Source organism: Scyliorhinus torazame, chromosome 6, assembly GCF_047496885.1.
Source record: "Scyliorhinus torazame isolate Kashiwa2021f chromosome 6, sScyTor2.1, whole genome shotgun sequence".
In the NCBI taxonomy this organism is placed as follows: Eukaryota; Metazoa; Chordata; class Chondrichthyes; order Carcharhiniformes; family Scyliorhinidae; genus Scyliorhinus; species Scyliorhinus torazame.
In genome coordinates, this window is record NC_092712.1 from 150054303 (window position 1) to 150074755 (window position 20453).

Consider the following 20453-nt stretch of genomic DNA (forward strand, 5'->3'; position numbering starts at 1 on the left):
AAATAAGCTAATTCAATGCCCTGCAGGGGCTAGAAGGGACCCGGAGTGATTCACGCAGCTTTAACTGCGGATACAGGGAACCTCCCTTCTGGCCATGGCGGACGCGGACCACAGAGGCAGCTTCGAAATGTAGGCCCTTCCCCCCCGATCGGACGCGCTCTCTTGCACCCAACCGGCCCGATCTGTCCCCCGGCCGCCCATAAGGCCCCCCCCCCCGGTGCCCGATCCCCCTGCCCCCACCAGGTCAGCCGCGGACTGAGTCCGCAGCCACCATGCGAGGTTCCCCAATGGCGATAGATGGTTAGAACCACGCCATCGGGAACTCGGCCGGTCAGGAGTGGAGGATCGCTGGGCGGGCCTCTGGCAATGGCCCCCCCCCAGCCGCACAGATGCGAACATGCCGGTTCTCGGGTCCTGGAGAATTGCCGGGTCGGTGCCGGGCACCATTTCGACGTGGAAGTTGATTCGCCATCCCTGCCCTAGTCTTCTTACCAATTGCCCAATATCCCCCAGTTCATTAGCCACTCAACTAAAGGAAATTGGTCTTTCATTCCAATTTATCTAGGCCCTTAGTGATTTTAAAGACCCCGGTAAATCTCCCCTCAGCCTCCTCTTTTCCAAAGTAAACAACTGCAACCTATCCAATCTTTCCTCATAACTTAAATGTTCAAGCCTTGGCACAATCTTTATAAATCTCTGATGTATCCTCTCTTTAATGACATCCTTCCTTTACTATGGTGACTTGTTCACAATATTCCAGCTGTGTTTCATAAATCAACTGGCGTTTTATGCAGTTATAGAATAATCTCCCTGCAGTTATGCCTTGGCGAATAAAGACAATTATCTCAGATACCTTCTAAAGCACATTATCTACGTGATCTGCTACCTTCAGGGATATGTGGACAAGTACACCAATGTCCCTCATGTGGAGCATAAACGGTCCCATAAACCTGTTATTCAAAATAGCATGTTTCTATGCTGTGAATGTATTATTCTGCCAAGTTTTTACTCCGTATTCTAATCCCAAATCGAGCTATGAATTTACCTTGCTACCTTTGTAATATAACACAGCTTTACAATGGTCCAAAATCCTTGCACTCCTCGAATTCTGGCCTGCTGTGCATCCATGCTTTATTTTACTCCAACATTGAAGGCTATGCCTTCAGCTGTCAGGTCTGGAGTTCCCTACCTAAAGCTCTTTGCCTCACAATCTCTGCCTTCTCCTTTAAGCACTTTTTAAAACCTACCTTTTTTATGAAGCCTTTGCTCAAGTGTCCTAATACCCCCTCATGACGCTTTGTCAAATTATGTTTGATAATTACTCCTATGAAGTGCTTTGGGACATTTTCCTGCAGTACGCCAGTGCCCCGTGGCGTACCACCGGGATCTGTGCTGGATCCCCTATTGTTTGTCATTTATATAAAAGACATAGATGACCGTGTGGGAGTAGCATCAGTAAGTTTGCGGATGACACAAAGATTGGCTGGGTGGTTAACAGTGAGGTTTAGCGTCCTGTGTTGCAGGAAGATACAGACGGGATGGTCAAATGGGCAAAAAAGTGGCAGATGGAATTTAACCCTGAAAAGTGTGATGTGATACATTTGGGAAGAGTAATTTGACAAGGAAGTATTCAATGAAAGGCCTGACACTTGGAAGTTCTGAGGAACAAAGGGACCTTGGAGTATTTGTTCATAGATCTCTGAAGACAGAAGGGCAGGTTAATAAAGTGGTGAAAAGGCATATGGGACGCTTGCCTTTATCAATCGAGGCATAGATTACAAAAAGGGAGGCCAGGTTGGAGCTGTATAGAACTTTTGTGAGGCCACAGCTGGAGTACTGTGTGCAATTCTGGTCACCATATTATAGAAAGGATGTGATTGTACTGGGGGGGGGGGGGGGGGGGGGGGGGTGCAGAGGCGATTCATCAGGTTGTTGCCCGGGATGGACAATTTAAGTTATGAAGAGAGGTTGGATAGACTTGGGTTGTTTTCACTGGAGCAGAGAAGACTGAGGGGTGACCTGATCGAGATGTACAAGATTCTGAGGGGCATGGACAGAGTGGATAGTTGAAGGGTCAGGGGACACAAGTTCAAGGTGAGGGGCAGGAGGGGATTTGAGGAAAATCCTTTTTACCCAGAGGGTGGTGAGGGTCTAGAACCCACTCCCTGGGAGAGTGGTGGAAGCGGGTTGCCTCACATCGTTTAAAAAGTACCTGGATGAGCACTTGGCATGTCATAACATTCAAGGCTATGGGCCAAGTGCTGGCAAATGGGATTAGGTGGGCAGGTCAGGTGTCTTTCATGCATCGGTGCAGACTCGATGGACCGAAGTGCCCCGCCTGTACTGCATTATTCTGTGATTCTGTGATTTTACAACGTTGAAGATTTTAAAAAATTTGTAAGTTGTTGTTACCCCCAATTTGTGGGAAATGCCTTGCTGCCCCTAAACATTAATACCTGTCAACCCAAAAGAGACCAAGATCATGTGAAGGCTCAAGGGACACCAAGCCACTGCTTCCTAAACATTAAGTTTAAATTTATAAGTGTGCTAGTGGTTTTCTTGTGACATTGATTACATTAAAGCTCACGGTACACACTATTACTTGCCTGACTTTTTATTGATCATTGGGATGTGGGCATTACTGGGCTAGGCCGGCATTTATTGTCCATCTTGGGTTTCTCTGATGGACAAAGGAGAGCCAGTGGACCTGATCTATTTGGATTTCCAGAAGGCCTTTAACAAGGTGCCGTACAGAAAGCTGCTAAATAAGTTAAGAGCAAAGTACTGGCGTGAATAGAGGATTGGCTGACTGGCAGGAGGCAGAGAGTGGGCATAAAGGGGTCTTTTTCAGGATGGCAGTCAGTGACTTATGATGTTCCACCGGGGTCAGTGTTGAGACCACAACTTTTCACAATATACATTAATGATCCGGAAGAAGGAACTGAGGGTGTGTTGCTAAGTTTGCAGATGATACAAAGATATGAAGAGGGACAGGTTGTGTTGAGGTACCGTTGACGTTGCAGAAGGAATTGGTCACTCCCTGGCCTCCCCCTTGGTGTTTCCTCTGGTCTCTCCCCCGCTGTTTCTGTCCCTCACATTTCTGTCTGCTTTCTGTCCCCCTTCCCCCCCCACCCAACCTCCTGTTGGTGGCTTCGAATAGATCTTGGAACAGGTTGACGAATGGCCCCCACACATTGTGGAAACCATCTTCAGACCCTAGGATGGTGTACTTAATTTTCTCCAGGTGGAGAAATTCCGATCGGCCTGCCACCCAGTCTGCACCTGTGGTGGTACTGATTATCGCCAGCCAAGCAGAATTTTCTGGCGGGCAATTGGGGAAGCAAAGGCAAGGACATCAGCCCTCTTCCCCAAATGTAGTTCTGGCTGGTCCGATATCCCGAAGACTGGCACTCTCAGGCACGGCCCCATCTTTGGATATCGCCTTGAAGAAGCCTGTCCAAAACCCGACAACTCTGGGGCAGGCCCAGAACATATGAGCATCCTGGCACCATTCATATTAATCATCCACCTCCGGGAAGAAACTACACGGTTGTCCTTGTCAGGTGTGCTCTGTGCACCACTTTCAGCTGCATGAGGCTTATCCTTGCGCAGCGGAGGGCAGCACATGGCGCAGTGGTTAGCACTGTGACTGCGGCGCTGAGGACCCGGGTTTGAATCCCGGCCCTGGGTCACTGTCCGTCTGGAGTTTGCACATTCTCCCCATGTCTGCGTGGGTTTTACCTCCACAACCCAATGGTGTGCAGGTTAGGTGGATTGGCCACGCTAAATTGCCACTTAATTGGGAAAAAAAATAATTGGGCACTCTAAATTTAAAGAAAAAAATCCTTACGCAGGGGGAGGTGGAGTTGGCCCTGCTCTGTGCTTTGCTCCAGAGTCCCCACCCTATTTCCGTCCCTAGCTCTCCCTCCCATTTTCCCCTTGATTCGTCCAGTGGGGAGCTTGTCCTTTCTGAAAGTCATCCGTATATGTCCCCACAGTTCCCCTTTCCCAGACTGTCCACGTCCAGTAACTCTTCCAACATTTTGTCTCTTGGGACCCTTGGGTGCCCGCTTGTCTGTCCCCCATGTAAAAGTTCCTCACCATCAGTGTCCCCCCGTCCTGCCTCCACCTCTTAAAGGTGGTGCAAAGCATGGCTGGTGCCTCAGGTTGGGACCATGATGGACACTTCGGTCGACTCAAGTATTGTCTCATCTGATTCCAGGTTCTCAGGGTTGCTACTACCACTGAGCTAGTTGAGTGTTTTGTTGGCGGGGATGAGAGTGCTGTTGGGGCGAGGGCCCAGAGAGTCATTCCTATACAGGAGGACTCCTCCATCTTCACCCATTCTGTGTTTGGTTCCGTCACCCGTCCCCTCACTCTCTCAGCTGTGGCTACACAGTAGTAATATTGCAAGTTCGGGAGGCCAAGCCACCCATGCTTCTTCTCCTTTGTAGTGCGGTTTGGGGGATTCTTGGATTTCTTTTCCCCCCACACAAACGCCATAATCATTTGCCTATCATTTGGAAAGAGGCCTTGGGGATGTAGATCGGTATGGATCTGAACAGGAAGAGGAACCTAGGCAGCACATTCAGCTTGATTATCTGCACCCTCCCTGCCAGGGAAAGTGGGAGTGCGTCCCATCTCTGAAGGTCCTTTTTTTTTTGATAAATGTTTTTATTGTGTTTTTGAACAAAGTATATTTACCGTTATGTACACAGAATAAGAAATATATATATATATATATATATATATATATACATGTATAGAAGAGAAGGGCACATCCAAACATACTAAAACAAAAAGTAATAATAAAAAATACAATAGGATAACTGGTAGGGCATTGTGCACCAGCTCAACAGCAGCAACTCTGTACAACTGGCAAAATTATTTACAACACATAAGTAGGCGACTTGATAGCAAACTTTGCATCTCCAGGAACAGAGAACAAGTAGAATACAGGCGAAAGACGGGAGGAACGGCTGAAGCAGAGGTGAGCGCAAGCCGACAACGGCAGCGAGATCCGTCCTGGAGAAGCAAGTGCGAACACCAACACCAGACCCATTTGAGTATTGCCCTGTGTAATTGTTTCTCCGGCACCCAAATGTATATTTACCTCCCTTCCCACCCCCCACACACACAAACAGTTGCCTACTTGGGTCCTTTTTAACTTTCTCTGCCAGACTTGTTAGGTTCCACTAGTGGATCTGTGTCCAGTCATAGGCAATTTGGATCCCCAGGTAGAGGGACTTGCTTTGGGCGATTTTAAATGGTAGACCCTCCAGCTCTGCCCCTCCCCCTCTCGGGCACATCAGGAAAACATTGCTTTTGCCCAGGTTGAGTTTAGCTCTGAACTCTCCCGGGAACTTTGTGATTTCATTCATGCCGTTTTGCGGGTCGGAGATGTAGAGGAGCAAGTCATACTCATAGAGTGAGACTGTGCTCTCTGCCTCCTCTTTGGATTCCCCTCCAGCCTCTCACGTCTCGTAGAGCGATCGCCAGCGCCTCAATTGCCATGGCGAACAAGAGCGGGGGCAGCCGGCATCCCTGCTTTGTACAGGTGGAAGTATTCAGACCTGGTGGCGTTGGTCCGTACGCTTGCCTTGGGGGCATTGTACAGGAGTTTCATGAAGAGGTGAACCCTGCCCTAGCCCAAACCGCTCCATTACCTCAATGAGGTACTTCCACTCGACTCTGTCGAAGGCCTTTTCTGCATCAAGGGAGACGATCATCTCTGGTGTTCTCTCCCGGATGGGGTCAAAGAACAAAGAACAAAGAAATGTACAGCACAGGAACAGGCCCTTCGGCCCTCCAAGCCCGCGCCGACCATACTGCCCGACTAAACTACAATCTTCTACACTTCCTGGGTCCGTATCCTTCTATTCCCATCCTATTCATATATTTGTCAAGATGCCCCTTAAATGTCCCTATCGTCCCTGCCTCCACTACCTCCTCCGGTAGTGAGTTCCAGGCACCCACTACCCTCTGCGTAAAAAACTTGCCTCGTACATCTACTCTAAACTTTGCCCCTCTCACCTTAAACCTATGCCCCCTAGTAATTGACCCCTCTACCCTGGGGAAAAGCCTCTGACTATCCACTCTGTCTATGCCCCTCATAATTTTGTATACCTCTATCAGGTCGCCCCTCAACCTCCTTCGTTCCAGTGAGAACAAACCGAGTTTATTCAATCGCTCCTCATAGCTTATGCCCTCCATACCAGGCAACATTCTGGTAAATCTCTTCTGCACCCTCTCTAAAGCCTCCACATCCTTCTGGTAGTGTGGCGACCAGAATTGAACACTATACTCCAAGTGTGGCCTAACTAAGGTTCTATACAGCTGCAACATGACTTGCCAATTCTTATACTCAATGCCCCGGCCAATGAAGGCAAGCATGCCGTATGCCTTCTTGACTACCTTCTCCACCTGTGTAGCCCCTTTCAGTGATCTGTGGACCTGTACTCCTAGATCTCTTTGACTTTCAATACTCTTGAGGGTTCTACCATTCACCGTATATTCCCTACCTGCATTAGCCCTTCCAAAATGCATTACCTCACATTTGTCCAGGTTAAACTCCATCTGCCATCTCTCCGCCCAAGTCTCCAGACAATCTAAATCCTGCTGTATCCTCAGACAGTCCTCATCGCTATCCGCAATTCCACCAACCTTTGTGTCGTCTGCAAACTTACTAATCAGACCAGTTACATTTTCCTCCAAATCATTTATATATACTACAAAGAGCAAAGGTCCCAGCACTGATCCCTGTGGAACACCACTGGTCACAGCCCTCCAATTAGAAAAGCATCCCTCCATTGCTACCCTCTGCCTTCTATGGCCTAGCCAGTTCTGTATCCACCTTGCCAGTTCACCCCTGATCCCGTGTGACTCCACCTTTTGTACTAGTCTACCATGAGGGACCTTGTCAAAGGCCTTACTGAAGTCCATATAGACAACATCTACTGCCCTACCTGCATCAATCATCTTAGTGACCTCCTCGAAAAACTCTATCAAGTTAGTGAGACACGACCTCCCCTTCACAAAACCGTGCTGCCTCTCACTAATACGTCCATTTGCTTCCAAATGGGAGTAGATCCTGTCTCGAAGAATTCTCTCCAGTAATTTCCCTACCACTGAAGTATCATATTCAGCAGCTGTCTGATTCACAGTTAACTGTCTACCCTTACAAAGCCTGTCTGATCCTCTGCGACCACCTCTGGTACGCAGTTCTCCAGTATCTTGGCCAGGACGTTTGCAAGTATTTTCATGTCCACATTAAGCAGCAAAATGGGTCTGTGTGATCCACATTCCATTGGATCATTGTCTTTTTTGGGTATCGGTGATATGCTGGCCTGTATTAGCATTGGAGGCAGGGTGGCCCTCGTTAGTGAGTCTGTGAACATCTCCCGCAGATGCGGGGTAAGTACCAGCGCAAATCCTTTGTATAAGTCTGCCAGGAACCCATCAGGCCCTGGCGCCTTCTCCTCCTGCATGGAGTTGATGCTCTCCATGACCTTTCCCCCGGTGGTACTTCCAGCTCCCTCTGTCTATCATCTCTCACGACTGGCATGTCCAGTGCATCGAGGAACCGTTTCATCCCTGAGTCCTCATCAGGGACTCGGAGGTGTATAGCCCCCGATAGAAGGCCTCAAAAGCTTGTTGACCATTTTTGGTTCGGCTACCAGTCTGCCTCTGCGATCCTTCACCTGCGCTAATTCCCTTGTGGCTGCCAGATTTCTCAGCTGGTGAGCCAGCAGGTGGCTAGCCTCCTCTCCATGCTCATAGAAGGTCCCCATGCCTGGCGGAGTGGTACATTGCTATCCTGGTGGATAGCAAGTTAAGGTCCATTTATAGTGTTTCCCTCTCCAGCAGAAGCTCTGTGATCAGGGCCTAGCCACTCTCTCTTCCCTATCTCTAGGAGCCTTGTAGGCTATAATTTCTCCCCTTATCACAGCCTTCAGTGCCTCCCAGAATGTGGAAGGTGAGACTTCCCCGTTCCGGTTGTTAGTAACATGCTCACCTATGGCCTGTGATGTTTTCTGGCAGAAGACCTTGTCTGCCAAGAGGATTGTGTCCCACCTCCATACGAGGTGTTGGGCATGGCCCGTCTCCAACCTCTCATCCATGTAGTGTGTCGTCGGAGATTACGATCATGGAGTACTCCGCTCTGACTATTTCTGGAAGCATCAATTTCCCTACTACAAAGACGTCGATGCGAGTGTAAACTGTGTGTACTGGTGAGAAGAACAAAAATTCCTTCCCACCTGGGTGCAGAAACCACGATGAGTCCACTACCCCCATCTGCTCCATGAGCATTCCCAGTTCCCTAGCCATGCCTGCCGTTTTCCCCATTCTGAGGTTTGATCAGTCCGTCAGTGGGTCCTGTACACTGTTAAAGTGTACCCCCCACCCGTCCCCACCATGATCAGTCGGTGTGTGTCAATGTCAAATTTCCTCCATGTTCTTCTTTATAAATTCCACATCATCCCAGTTGGGTGCGTACACATTGACCAGGACTACAGGTGCCCTGTCTAGGCCACCGCTGACCATGACGTACTGTCCCCCTTGGTCCGTAACTGTCTTTGTCGCTACAAACACAGCATTCATTTCAAAAGCTAGAATACAAGAGTAGGGATGTACTGCTGAGGCTGTAAAGACTCTGGTAAGACCCCATTTGGAATATTGTGAGCAGCTGTGGGCCCCGTATCGAAGGAAGGATGTGCTGGCCTTGGATGGAGAGGGTCTAGAAGAGATTCACAAGAATGATCCCCGGAATGAAGGGCTAGTCATATAAGGAAAGGTTGAGGACTCTGGGTCTGTACTCAATGGAATTTTGAAGATGGGGGGGGGGGGAAAGAGATCTAAATTAAACTTCCAGAATACTGAGAGGCCTAGATAGAGCGGACATGGACAAGATGTTTCCACTGGTAGGAGATACTAGAAACCGAGGGCACAACCTTAGACTAAAGGGGCGATCCTTTAAAACTGAGATGAGGAAGAATTTCTTCAGCCAGAGGGTGGTGAATCTGTAAACTCATTGCCACAGAAGGCTGTGGAGGCCAAGTCACCGAGTGTCTTTCAGACTGAGATAGATGCTTGATTAACAAGGGGATCAGGAGTTACGGGGAGAAAGCAGGAGAATGGGGATGAGAAACATATTAACCATAATCAAATGGTGGAGCAGACTTGATGGACCGAATGGCCTAATTCTGCTCTTGTGGATGTCCCTTGGAGCCATTGCATACTATGTGGTATGGTGCTTCCAAATACGTATAGTGAGTTCTGATATTGTAATCCAGTAATGTTGAAGAAACAGATTTATGTCAAAGTCAAGATGGTATTTCCATGCTGCTCATGTCTCTAGGTGGCAGAGATCATGGATTTGGAAAGCGCTGCTGAAGAAATCTTGGAGAGTTGCTGCAGATAGTATACATTGCAGTCACGGGATGCTGATAGTGGACATTTATATTCGCGGATGAGATTGCAGTCAAGTAGACTGTTGGTCTTGGATGATATCGAGTTTCTTGAGTGTTATTGCCATTGCCTCAATCCAATCAAGTAGATCCTATTCCATCAGGGTGATAAGTTAGTTAGTTTTGTAGCCAGTGAAAAGGCTTTGAGGGAATTAGGAGGTGATCCACTGAACACAGAATATCCAGTCTTTGATCTGCCCTAGTTGCCATGTTGTTTATGTGGCTGGTACAGTTGCATTTATGATTAATGTCCTGGTGTTGATATTGCCAGTAAATATCAGGGGGAACTGGTTAGGCTCTTTTATGGAAGTAGTCATTGCCTGGAACTTGTGTGACATGAATTACTTGTGACTTATCAGTTGAAGCACAGGTATTGTCCCGGCCTCGTCACATGTATGTATGGGCTGTTTTGTTTTTAATCTGGGGAGTGACAAATGGTACTGAATACTATGCAATCACCAGTGAACATCACCACTTCTGACCTTATGTTGGAGAGATTAGTGATGAAACAGCTGAAGATCGTTTTACCTGAAGAACCCCTGCAGTGATATCATAGGGCTAAGGTGATTGGCCTTCAACAACGACAGCTATATGTTTGAGGGGTGTAAAGGAGGGCTAGCACCTCTCACTGTACTCTTTGGAATACTTCATCCTGCATTGACCCTCACCATCACCCAGCACTCACTGTGGCTCCAAGTAGCTGTTGGCATGCGACGGAAGACATGTCCTAGTGTGGCCTTCAACACGTGGGCCAAACCATGTGAGGGTAGCTGTCAGCTCTCCTACCTTAAGCAACTTGGGGATTTGTCTACCCTAGCATGTGAAGACTAATTCCAGTGGCCTGGGTGGATGAGGTATGACAGAAGCAAAAGTGGAACTCGGCCGCCCCTTGATCAACTGAGCAGCCCTTTTCAAGGCCACACTGCTCACCTCTCTGGTATGAAGAAAGGGCAAGAAAAGGTGCTCTAAACATTGTCTGCTTCACTTCCCTGGCCAGCAGGGATCCCTGGCATTAGAGTGGTCAGGAGACTCAAAAACAGAACATAAAGGTGACACCAGTCACCATTGGTGCATGGAACATGCATACTCTCATGGACAATGCCATGGCCAACAGACCTGAGAGAAAACCACTCTTGTCAGTAGAGAGATGGCTAGGTTCAATGTCCAGATCACCATCCCCGGCGAGATTGATCTACCTGAAAAGGGTCAGTTCAATGAAATTGGTGTATGATACACATTCTTTATCAGTAGCCATAGAAAAGTAGAATGGCACAAAGCTGCATAGTCTTTGCTGCCAGGAATCATCTCATCAAGGTTTCCCAAACGTGTTTATAAGCATCTTGAGCTGGATCCTTCGTTCGGAAGACTATGTTCTCCCACCGGAGATGAATCACCTGATTTGCGATCGCGCTGGGAGTGGGAATCCAGAGGCAATTCACTATCACCTGCCGGACAAATTTATGCATGGCGGGTATTTCATCGGGCTGCCATTTTGAGCAGGCGTCCCAGTAGCGTAGTCCGGTGAACTGGCTCCCCTCACCCCAAACATAAATTCCGCCTCCCCTACCCCCCCCAACCACCACCACCACCACCACCGTGGGATTTGGTGGGTCACAACCCCCTTCCTACTCCCACAGTATGAAGTTAACCACATCAAAAGCAGTTAAGTGCTTTATGCGGAGAAAAAGTAATGAGAGCACTGAACTGCTTTTGATGTGATCCATGTGCTGTCTATGATAGCTAGATGTTTATAAACATTGCAGTTAGTTTCACAGCTGGGTACATGAGATCTATTCAAGCATGAAAGGAAATGCAACTAAACAATCCAGACACCTGACTGTGTGGAAGCTGTCAATCATAGCCTAGTAAAACCAATTTCCCATTGATCTGAATAAAAGCCTTGCAGATCAAAGATCTGACGGGGCTTAATCAAAGCTAATGTGGTTTTTGCATTCTAGGAATTTAACAGGTGCTTCTTTCTCTGCCTGAGCCAGGTGTAACGCACAGGTAAGTTTTAAAGCAATGTTTTTTTCAAGTCTCTGTCTGAATAACTCCCTAGTAATGGGGGGGGGGGGAGGTATCTGGTGGGGGTCTCTCTTATGGGAGGGGTCTCGGTGGGTGTGTCTGCAATGGGGGGTTCTGGAGGGGGTCTCTGTAATTGGGGGGGTTCTGGTGCGGGGCTGTGTATTGGGGGTCTGGGTATTGGGGGGGTCTGTGTATTGGGGGGTCTGTGTATTGGGTCTGTGTAAGGGGGGTCTGTATAATGGGGGTCTCTATCATGGGTGTCTTTGTAGTGGGGATCTCTGTAGTACAGAGTTTCTGGTGGGTGGGTCTCTGTAAGGGGGGTTTCTAGTGGGGATCTCTTATTGGGGGGCCCCTGGTGGGTAGATCTGGTGGGGCTGGACTGGGTAGGAGTTGCATTGTTGGGGGGGGGGGGGCTGCAATGGAATTTGGGGCAACTCCCTTAAAGAGTTATCCGATTAGCCAACACGAGGTCCACCGTGCCAGGGCAACACTGGGAAATACCTGCAACAATTCTTGCCCAAAGGACCAGAGAATCATGCAGGCTCGAGAACCCAGTGCCCTGCCCGTTAGTAGGTTGACCCATGTGCATCCTCACACTAGCATGGGGCACAAACCTTGATACTGCCGCCAGCAGGGGGATTGGAGCATCGGAACGGGCGCCAATACCATTTTTTATGATGATGCTGGATTCACCACCGCATCGGGAACTCCGGTACTGGTGGCGGGCAGTGGATAATCCAGCTCCTTATTGTGCTTAAATTCCCCCTGCATGGAAACGGACACTAATGTCTGCAACTATTCTATTTTTCCAGGCTGATGGCGTAGCTAGTAACTCAGAAGCCCAGGTTAATGTTCTAGGACATGGGTTCAAATCCAAACATGGCAGCTGTATTTTAATTAAATTAATACATTTTAATGAATTAATAAATCTGGTATTGAAAGCTCGTCTCAGTAGTAGTGACCATTAAGCTGCCATTGATTTAAGAACCTAACTGATTCACTAATGTCCTTTAGGGAAGGAAATCTGCTGTCCTTTACCTCATCTGGCTTGCATTTGGCTCCAGAGCCATAGAAAATGTGGGTGATTCTTAATTGTCCTCTGCAATGATCTAACAAGCCTCTCAGTTCACAGGATGGGCAACAAATGTTAGTCTTTCCAGCAATATCCACAGCCGATGAAATCATTTAAAAAAATCTGAGGCTGAAATCTTCATACCGTTCTCACTTCTAGATGTAATTGTTGCCACACTCTCCTCAGCTGGCTTCCTATCATGTACCCTTGTAAACTCCAACTCATACAGAACTCTGCTGTCCTTATCCTATCCTACATTGCCTCCTGCTTAGCTCTCATCATTGTCCATGCTGACCTACATTTGCTCGATCTTAAATATTGCATCCTTAATCAAGTTTTTGCTGATACTTCTTACTATTTTGTTTCTGGTTTGATGTCTGTCTATTTCTGGTTATGCCATTGTGAAGCACCTTTGAAATATTTTCTAATTGAACATAAACATATAAATGCAAGTTGTTATTCTTTAGCATCTGGTGAAGGAATTCATCCACTATTCCCATCATGTACCTTCTGTCGCTTAATGAGGCAAAACCATTCAAGCCCAGGCCATATTTTGCTCAGAGCCATTTCCAAGTCTTAAAAAAAAGGACAAAAGCAAATTACTGCTGAAGCTGGAATCTGAAACCAAAAGAGAAAACGTCGGAAAATCTCAGCAGGTCTGGCAGCATCTGGAAGGAGATAAAAGAGCCAACGTTTCGAGTCCAGATGACCCTTTGTCAAAGCTGTCTGAGAGAAGAGCAGTACTTCTTCAGGGTAGGCATTCCTGGAAGAGAAGTGGCAGTGAGTTAAACACTAAACTTTGACAAAGGGTTATCTGGACTCGAAATGTTAGCTCTTTTCTCTCCTTACAGATGCTGCCAGACCTGCTGAGATTTTCCAGTGTTTTCTCTTTTGGTTTCTAAATAAAAGGATGCTGCCTGCCTGGATACAAAGCTCTAGTGCTTTCAGCTTGCACTAGTGACATAGATCTCTTTATAGGAGATGAAATGGATGTACAGATTTCAGTGGATGTACTCAATGGTGTTCTAGATCATGTGAACTGGGTTTAAACTGGTTCTTGACCGAGTTCTTCCTTGTGAAGCTCCGGCTATTCATCCGAATCATTGCCCACACGTATGGGGAAGTCCTCCTGAGTCCCACAGAATAATTCTGGGCAGCAAACTGAGTGCGACTGAGGGAGAAAAACTCATCAGCTGGTCAAGCTTGCTCTGTTTAATTTCCTACTTGACAGGTTCTGACTCTATGCTTTCAAACTGACTGGCACTTGGTATCCCACATGGAGCTTTCCGTTAAATCCAATAAAAGTAAATTGACAAATTCTAAGCCTGCAGCAGGCATTGGGCCTCTAAAGGTTACTTAACCCAGAAGGAGAGCAAACAGTAAGTTATCTTTGATAGTTACTTTCTACCTCTAGATCTGGCAAAGATATTACCAATAAAGACTTTTTAATCGGTAACCTTTCTTTTCCTTACCAAATGAACTTTAATTTCCTTGGTGTTGCATCAAATTGAGACCTTAGAACTTATTTTTTTGTTTTGAAAGATAGTCACAGTTCCTAAACCTCTTTTCCCTGACTCAGGTTTTCTTCAGAGCCAGCTTTATTAATTTATGCCAGACTTTATTTTATTATTCCCGTGGTATTTACCAAGCTTGCCTAGTATAGTATGCTGTCATTTTATATTTGGTTTATTTATTTTTATTTTAGAGTTGAGCTCAGCTGTTCTTCCACACTATGAGGAGGTTGGCATATGTTTTAAGCAGTTGGAAGTTGAAACCAGTAAGGTGACTGGGCAGTGGCCGTCATTACATATCAACATGAATAACAAGGTAATTTATTACACTGTAACTTTAACAACTTTTATTGATTTCTTGCTGACTGTATATATCATTTGTTTCAATCATCTGTTCCCCTGTAGGTAGTACCTCAGTTGATCAACTTGTGCAATTTATTAAAAGCTTTCTACACCATTTTGGTGATAGGGATGCATCATGATTAATTTAGTCTTTATACATTTTTTATATTGTCATGAGTCGTGATTCACGCATAACAGAAATAAAACTGTGCAAGTCTAAATTTTCAGAGGAGTGATTTCATTTCTGAACAAATTTTGTTCCTGTTGTAGGTTTTGAGGTGAAAACTATTGGAGATTAATAACATTTAAAGCAATTTCGATAGGTTGAGTTGATGGACTGACAAATAACAAATGGATACTAATGAAGGCAAATTTAAGCTCGTAACATGTACACAAAATGTCCATAAACAAAGATAGAATAGAAAAAAAAATTGCCTGTAACCACAGAACAAGGTGGAATCGGTGTGGGAGGCATAACGTTTCTGGTGGACATTTAACATGGTGGCTTTAGTGTTGCTGGTGAAATGGAGTAAGTTTTGACTTAACCAGGAGTTGGACATCAATCAGTATGGCATATTTATGGAATGAAAGGTGGATATGGAGAGGCGGAGTCATTTGTCCGTTGTGTTTAATGGGAGCAGTTAATAATCTCACCAAGATTTATCCTAGGTTTCAAAATATACCAAGAAAGCAGCAAACGTGACACCTTCATTAAAATTGATGAAGAAAATCAGACCGTAAAAATACAGAGCAGTTTCCTCACTACCATACAATATAACCTGCATGCGCTTTATGAAGCTGTTACATTAACTTAGTCACCATTACCAATCACATTACCAATTTAATATCAGAATGTTGAAAACCGAATTTTCATTGTCCAGAAATATTTCCAGTGCCCATAAAAGTTAGAAGTAAAATTCACTCACCTCTACAATTAAAGCTGTAAATCCTTCCTTTATACATAGCTACCTGGCTTGGTAATTATATATGGCCAAAAGTCAAGACTTGAACATAATTGGGAAAGTTCATGGAAGTTTGGGAATTCTCAATGAACGTAGATGTGTTTCTTGCAATATAGTGTTTTGCTTTGATGTGGGTGTCACTGACTAGATCCACATTTATTGCCCATCCCTATTTTTCCTTGAAGTGAATGGCCAGATGGTCATTTCAGAGGACAGTTAAGAGTCAACCACATTTGTGTGGGTTTGCGGTCACATGTGGGCAGTTTTCTTTCCATAAATTAATGAATCAGCCCTAACCTTGAGGGGCTAGGCCTGAATTCCGCACCGCCAGCTGGCGGAAAAGGCCTTTGATGCCCCGCCAGCTGGCGCGGAAATGACATTGCCGGGCAGCGCATGCGCGGGAGCGTTAGCGGCCGCTCACGGCATCCCCGCGCATGCGCTGTAGAGGGAGTCGCTTCTGCCTCCGCCATGGTGGAGACCGTGGCGAAGGCGGAAGGAAAAGAGTGCCCCCATGGCACAGGCCGGTGGGCCCCGATCGCGGGCCAGGCCACCGTGGGGGCACCCCCCGGAGCCCGCCCGCGCAGCCTTGTCCCGCTAGTAAGAGAGGTGGTTTAATCCACGCCGGCGGGACAGGCATTCTAGCAGCGGGACTTCGGCCCATCTGGGCCGGAGAATCGCGGGGGGGGGGGGGGGGGGGCCGTCAACCGGCGGGGGCGGGAATCTCCGGTGCCGGAGAATTCGGCAACCGGCGGGGGCGGGATTCACGCCAGCCCCCAGCGATTCTCCGACCCGGCGGGGGGTCGGAGAAACTCGCCCCATGTTCTCAGGAAACACCAGATTTGAAATTGGGATACAACCCAACAACGTCAGTTCTCTGATATGAGCATTGTCCCCTCACCACTGGATTGGAACACAGAATTATTCAGTTTCACCCTATTTAGCCTTATTTTGCAGACTATCTCTGATTGCTCCTGAACTCAGCCCTTTAACGTCATGCAGGGCACTAGACATGATGAGCTGTATTCGAGCCTTAAAGAAATGATGCCATGCTGGCTATCTGCTACAGGATTAGAGCTAAAGTGGTGCCACAAAAGTTTTCTGATGCTGAATCAGATTTCCATGTAATTTCAAGAACACAAGATTTTCTACAGCTGCATCTTATTATACTGCATCAGGCTAAACAAAAGTTAACACATAATGCCAGCACATCATTTTCAGACAGGTCTTCTCTTGCCTGTAGAGGTCTCCTGATACTATCACTATCTGCAACTTTCTACTTGTGTGTGCAGAAATGTAACTCCAGAACATCATTAGGCTATGGAAATCTCTTAAATGCCACTTATAACCTTTGTCTTTCTGTGCTCCCAACGAGCACAAAAATCATGGGCGGGATTCTCCACTCCCACGCCGAAGTGGCCGCGCCGTTGTGAACGCCGTAGAGGTTCACGATGGCGCGGAGCGGCCCCGGTCCCGACCGATTCAGGCCCTGACAATGGGCCAGTATCGGGGCCACGTCATCTACCCGCGCCAGGCCTTGTCGCCCACGTAAAAGCGGCGCCGCATTGATGACGTGGCCGGCGCCGCATAACGGACGTCATCCGCGCATGCGCGGGTTGGCCGGCGCCAACCCACGCATGCGTGGTTGCCGTCCTGTCCAAATCCGCCCCGTAAGAAGATGGGGGACGGATCTTGCAGGGCCGCAGAATGAAGGAGGTCCTCCTTCAGAGAGGACGGCCCGACGATCGGTGGGCACCGATCGCGGGCCATGCCACATTGCAGTTGAAGCCCGGTGCAGGATCCCCCCTCGCCCCCCCACAGGCCGCCCCCCCCAGCGTTCACGCACCGCCCACGACTGCAGCGACCAGGTGTGGACCGCACCGGGGGGAACCCGCCGTTTTGGCCTGGCCGCTCGGCCCATCATGGCCTCAGAATAGCAGGGGTGCCGGAGAATCGCCATTTTGGGTGTCTCGGCGATTCTCTGGCCTGCGGCCCGCGAAACTCGACCGGGCCGTTCCCGCCGCTTGGGAGAATCGAGGGAGGGCATCGGACCGGCGTCCCCGGAAATTTTGGCGGCCCAGGCGATTCTCCCAACCGGCGTGGGAGTGGAGAATCGTGCCCCCCTTTGTTTGAAGCATCTCGAGTTCTTTGATTCCATGGAACCTACAATACAAAAAGAAGATTTGTACAACTCACATTTTCTCACTTGTGAACTCTTGGATTCTTTTCAATTGCCTGAGGTGATCGGAGAGGAATTTTTCAACCCCTCCGCCCCTGAAATTGCCCTGCATTTAAAATCTGTTTTTCATCACACCCCAGGAGAGTACATAGCTCTGAGTGGTTCGGAATTGAGTATATTATGATGCATAGAGCACAACAACAGGTTGGGTGAACCAGTAGGTGTTTACCCACCTGTCATATTTTATGTTTGTAATTGTCAAAAAGAAGATCAAGAAGTGACACATGCGAGCTAATTAGGTGCAATACTCTTCAACAGTAGACACCCGATTTGCGATTCAAGTCAGCCATTCAATTAGAGAAATGAAATTTCCATTCCACTGAAAGAGTTATTTGTCCCCAGTTGGTTTGGTTATTAAATTGTCTTGGTATTTGCATACTGTTCTTATTGGAAAGTATAGCCAAGAATCCAACTAAATGATGAGCATCAGTTGTTTTGAATTCTTATATATGTTAATAATGTTAAAATTAGCAAGTAGCTGCTTGGTCACCACTGATACTCTTCTTGCCAGCAATTCAGCTTGTTACAATGTATGGATTTTAATCCTTGAGGTGGGTAAAGGGAGTTAGGAAAATTCCCAGCTCGGCCCACCTACCTCCGGAGAAAGGGTCTGCCAAGGCGGGAGATGGGTATGGGCTGGAGTGAGGCCAGCTGACCTGGAAAGAAGTGCGGAGGCAGCCACAGGGCTTGTCGGGTCCCAAAGTGAGCTACTTAAAAGGCTTGCCTTGGTACCGTGGGACCGTGTCAAGTGAAAGAAAAACAGAGGCACTCCATCCCTCACCTCCTCACATACCCTCTCCCTCCAAACACGCCCTGTGCCATCTAATGCCCTCCACTCCCCATGTCCCCCTCTGTGAGGTTCTGCACATCCACCCACCCCATATGTCGCCTCTTGCCCCCTATGCAAGGCTCTGCCATCCATCCACTCTTTATGTTCCCTCATATTCTTTATGCCAGACTCTGGCAGTTGCATCAAGCTGACCCGCTGTACACTTTCTACAACTAATGAACACCACAGTGTAAAGTGGGATGTTTAAAAGAAAAGAGCTGAAAAATGTAATCCATTGATCACTTTCTCCAATGAGAAAATGGTCTGGACAGCAAGCTAACAAAATTGTGAATCATTCAGGCTGATTGAAATTTCAAAAAACACAGACCACAAATACTTTGAAACCATTTACTTATATCAATAAATATTATGAAACTGCAGAGATCAGAGAGCCTGAGCTGTAAATCAAACAATGTTTTCTTCGGATAGCAGGTGTTCTGTTATTCTAATAGATGTTGGGACTCTCAACCAAGCGTACATAGTAAGGGTGGATGGAAGGGTAGATCCTGGCAGAAGGGAGATAAGGAGATTTTTGAACTTACCCTTTAAAAGGCCCCTTTTGCACACCAGGTTTCACGATTCCTATGAGGGGCCATGAACCATAACTCCTTAAAAACCTGGCCTGACTCCATAAAAATTGTGGAGGAGTAGGAGCTATCTAACTCCTCAGTGGAGCCAGCCAGGTCGGTAGTACAGTATATGGGCTTCTAACAGGAAGCTGCCGCATTCTTCAAAGGCATTCGCAAAAATTGTACAACTCGGGAATGGTGCCAATTATTGCAGAATCAGGAACCGCCCACCATTTTTAAGTGGCACCCATGTCAACCTAAATGAGTTATGAGTTTGCTCAATGTTTTTTATTCTGTTATGTTAGTCATGAAAATAATTTATGTCTTTAAACTTCCCTGATTTACTTGAAGAGGATAAGCAGTGACATGTTTTAAGGCCTAATGAGAGCAGTGGGGGTTTAACATGCTCCTCAGCCTCCATTGATGGCCTTCTCTTCAGGAGACTGGTGAAGGGGGAAGTCTGTGTCAGGATTTCTAGGTGGGAACTTGTACCCAGTGACCTTTTAGCAGAAAACTGCTTTCAACTCTAATGGTAAATTTGGCCTTCATGCTATTTTCTGATTAAATTAGACATAATTTTAGCATTAATTTCCTCAGAAATTTTCATGGGCTCTCTATTTTCTGGCATAAAATAAAAGTATCGTAATACGAGAGTCCCTCCCGAGTTCGCAAAAATTGCTGAAATGCTGCAGTTTTCCTTCCAATTTCAATCAGAAACCAGTTGATTCCACTGATAGAAGGTAAGATCATGCAGACAATAAAGTCAATAAAATGCTAATAGGTTGAATGGTTAAATACAGTATTGGATGTTAAAAATTGTTAGTGGTTCACAACATTCTATTGGAAACTGCAGTGAAAAACTCCTGTGCCAACTTAGTTCTATATATAATCCCTTTTATAACCATGACCATGTTTACCTGAAATAACTTGTCATGCCTGTACAGGTTGTTGTAATAGACAGCATGATCTAACGGAAAGGTTTCTAAGTGTCATTTGTGGTGGGTTTTGCCGGGAGTACCCCCCCCCCCCCCCCCCCCCCCCCCCCGCCGGTTCTGTTGGCGAGTCCCCCACCGCTATCTAACCACACTTAGTCACTTTTTGGGCCCGAGGAAATTTCTCACTGGGCTCACCCATGATTAGAATTATTTTTATCACTGGGAGCTGAACCTGCTGGCCAGACCAGGCCGCCATTTTGAAAGGGTGCACCAATCTCTAATTGAGCTTGTAGGTCCCCAACACCCCCCCCCCCCCCCCCCAATAGACAATGTCACCCCTCACACATATGGGCAGTACCCCACCCTCCCAAGTGATGACACCCCGGTACAGGGTTCCTGCCCCCCCCTTCTTCAGGCCCCCGGTACTCTCTTCCAGGACCCCCACCCTTCAAGCCCCCTCAACCTCCCAGAGGTTCCTTCTTACCTGCCCTGCACTCCTTCACCC

The 20453-nt window shown here is 47.2% G+C and overlaps 1 protein-coding gene across 2 annotated transcripts in view; it reads left to right on the forward strand.

Annotated features, from left to right (window-relative positions):
- The window catches only part of LOC140425065 (band 4.1-like protein 4B), a 574236-nt gene that overhangs the window by 418215 nt on the left and 135568 nt on the right, over window positions 1–20453 (forward strand). For both annotated transcript variants that reach the window (XM_072508898.1, XM_072508899.1), the window contains exon 17: window positions 14270–14391. In XM_072508898.1, coding sequence (XP_072364999.1) covers window positions 14270–14391 — 122 coding nt within the window. The remainder of the gene's footprint in view (window positions 1–14269; window positions 14392–20453) is intronic.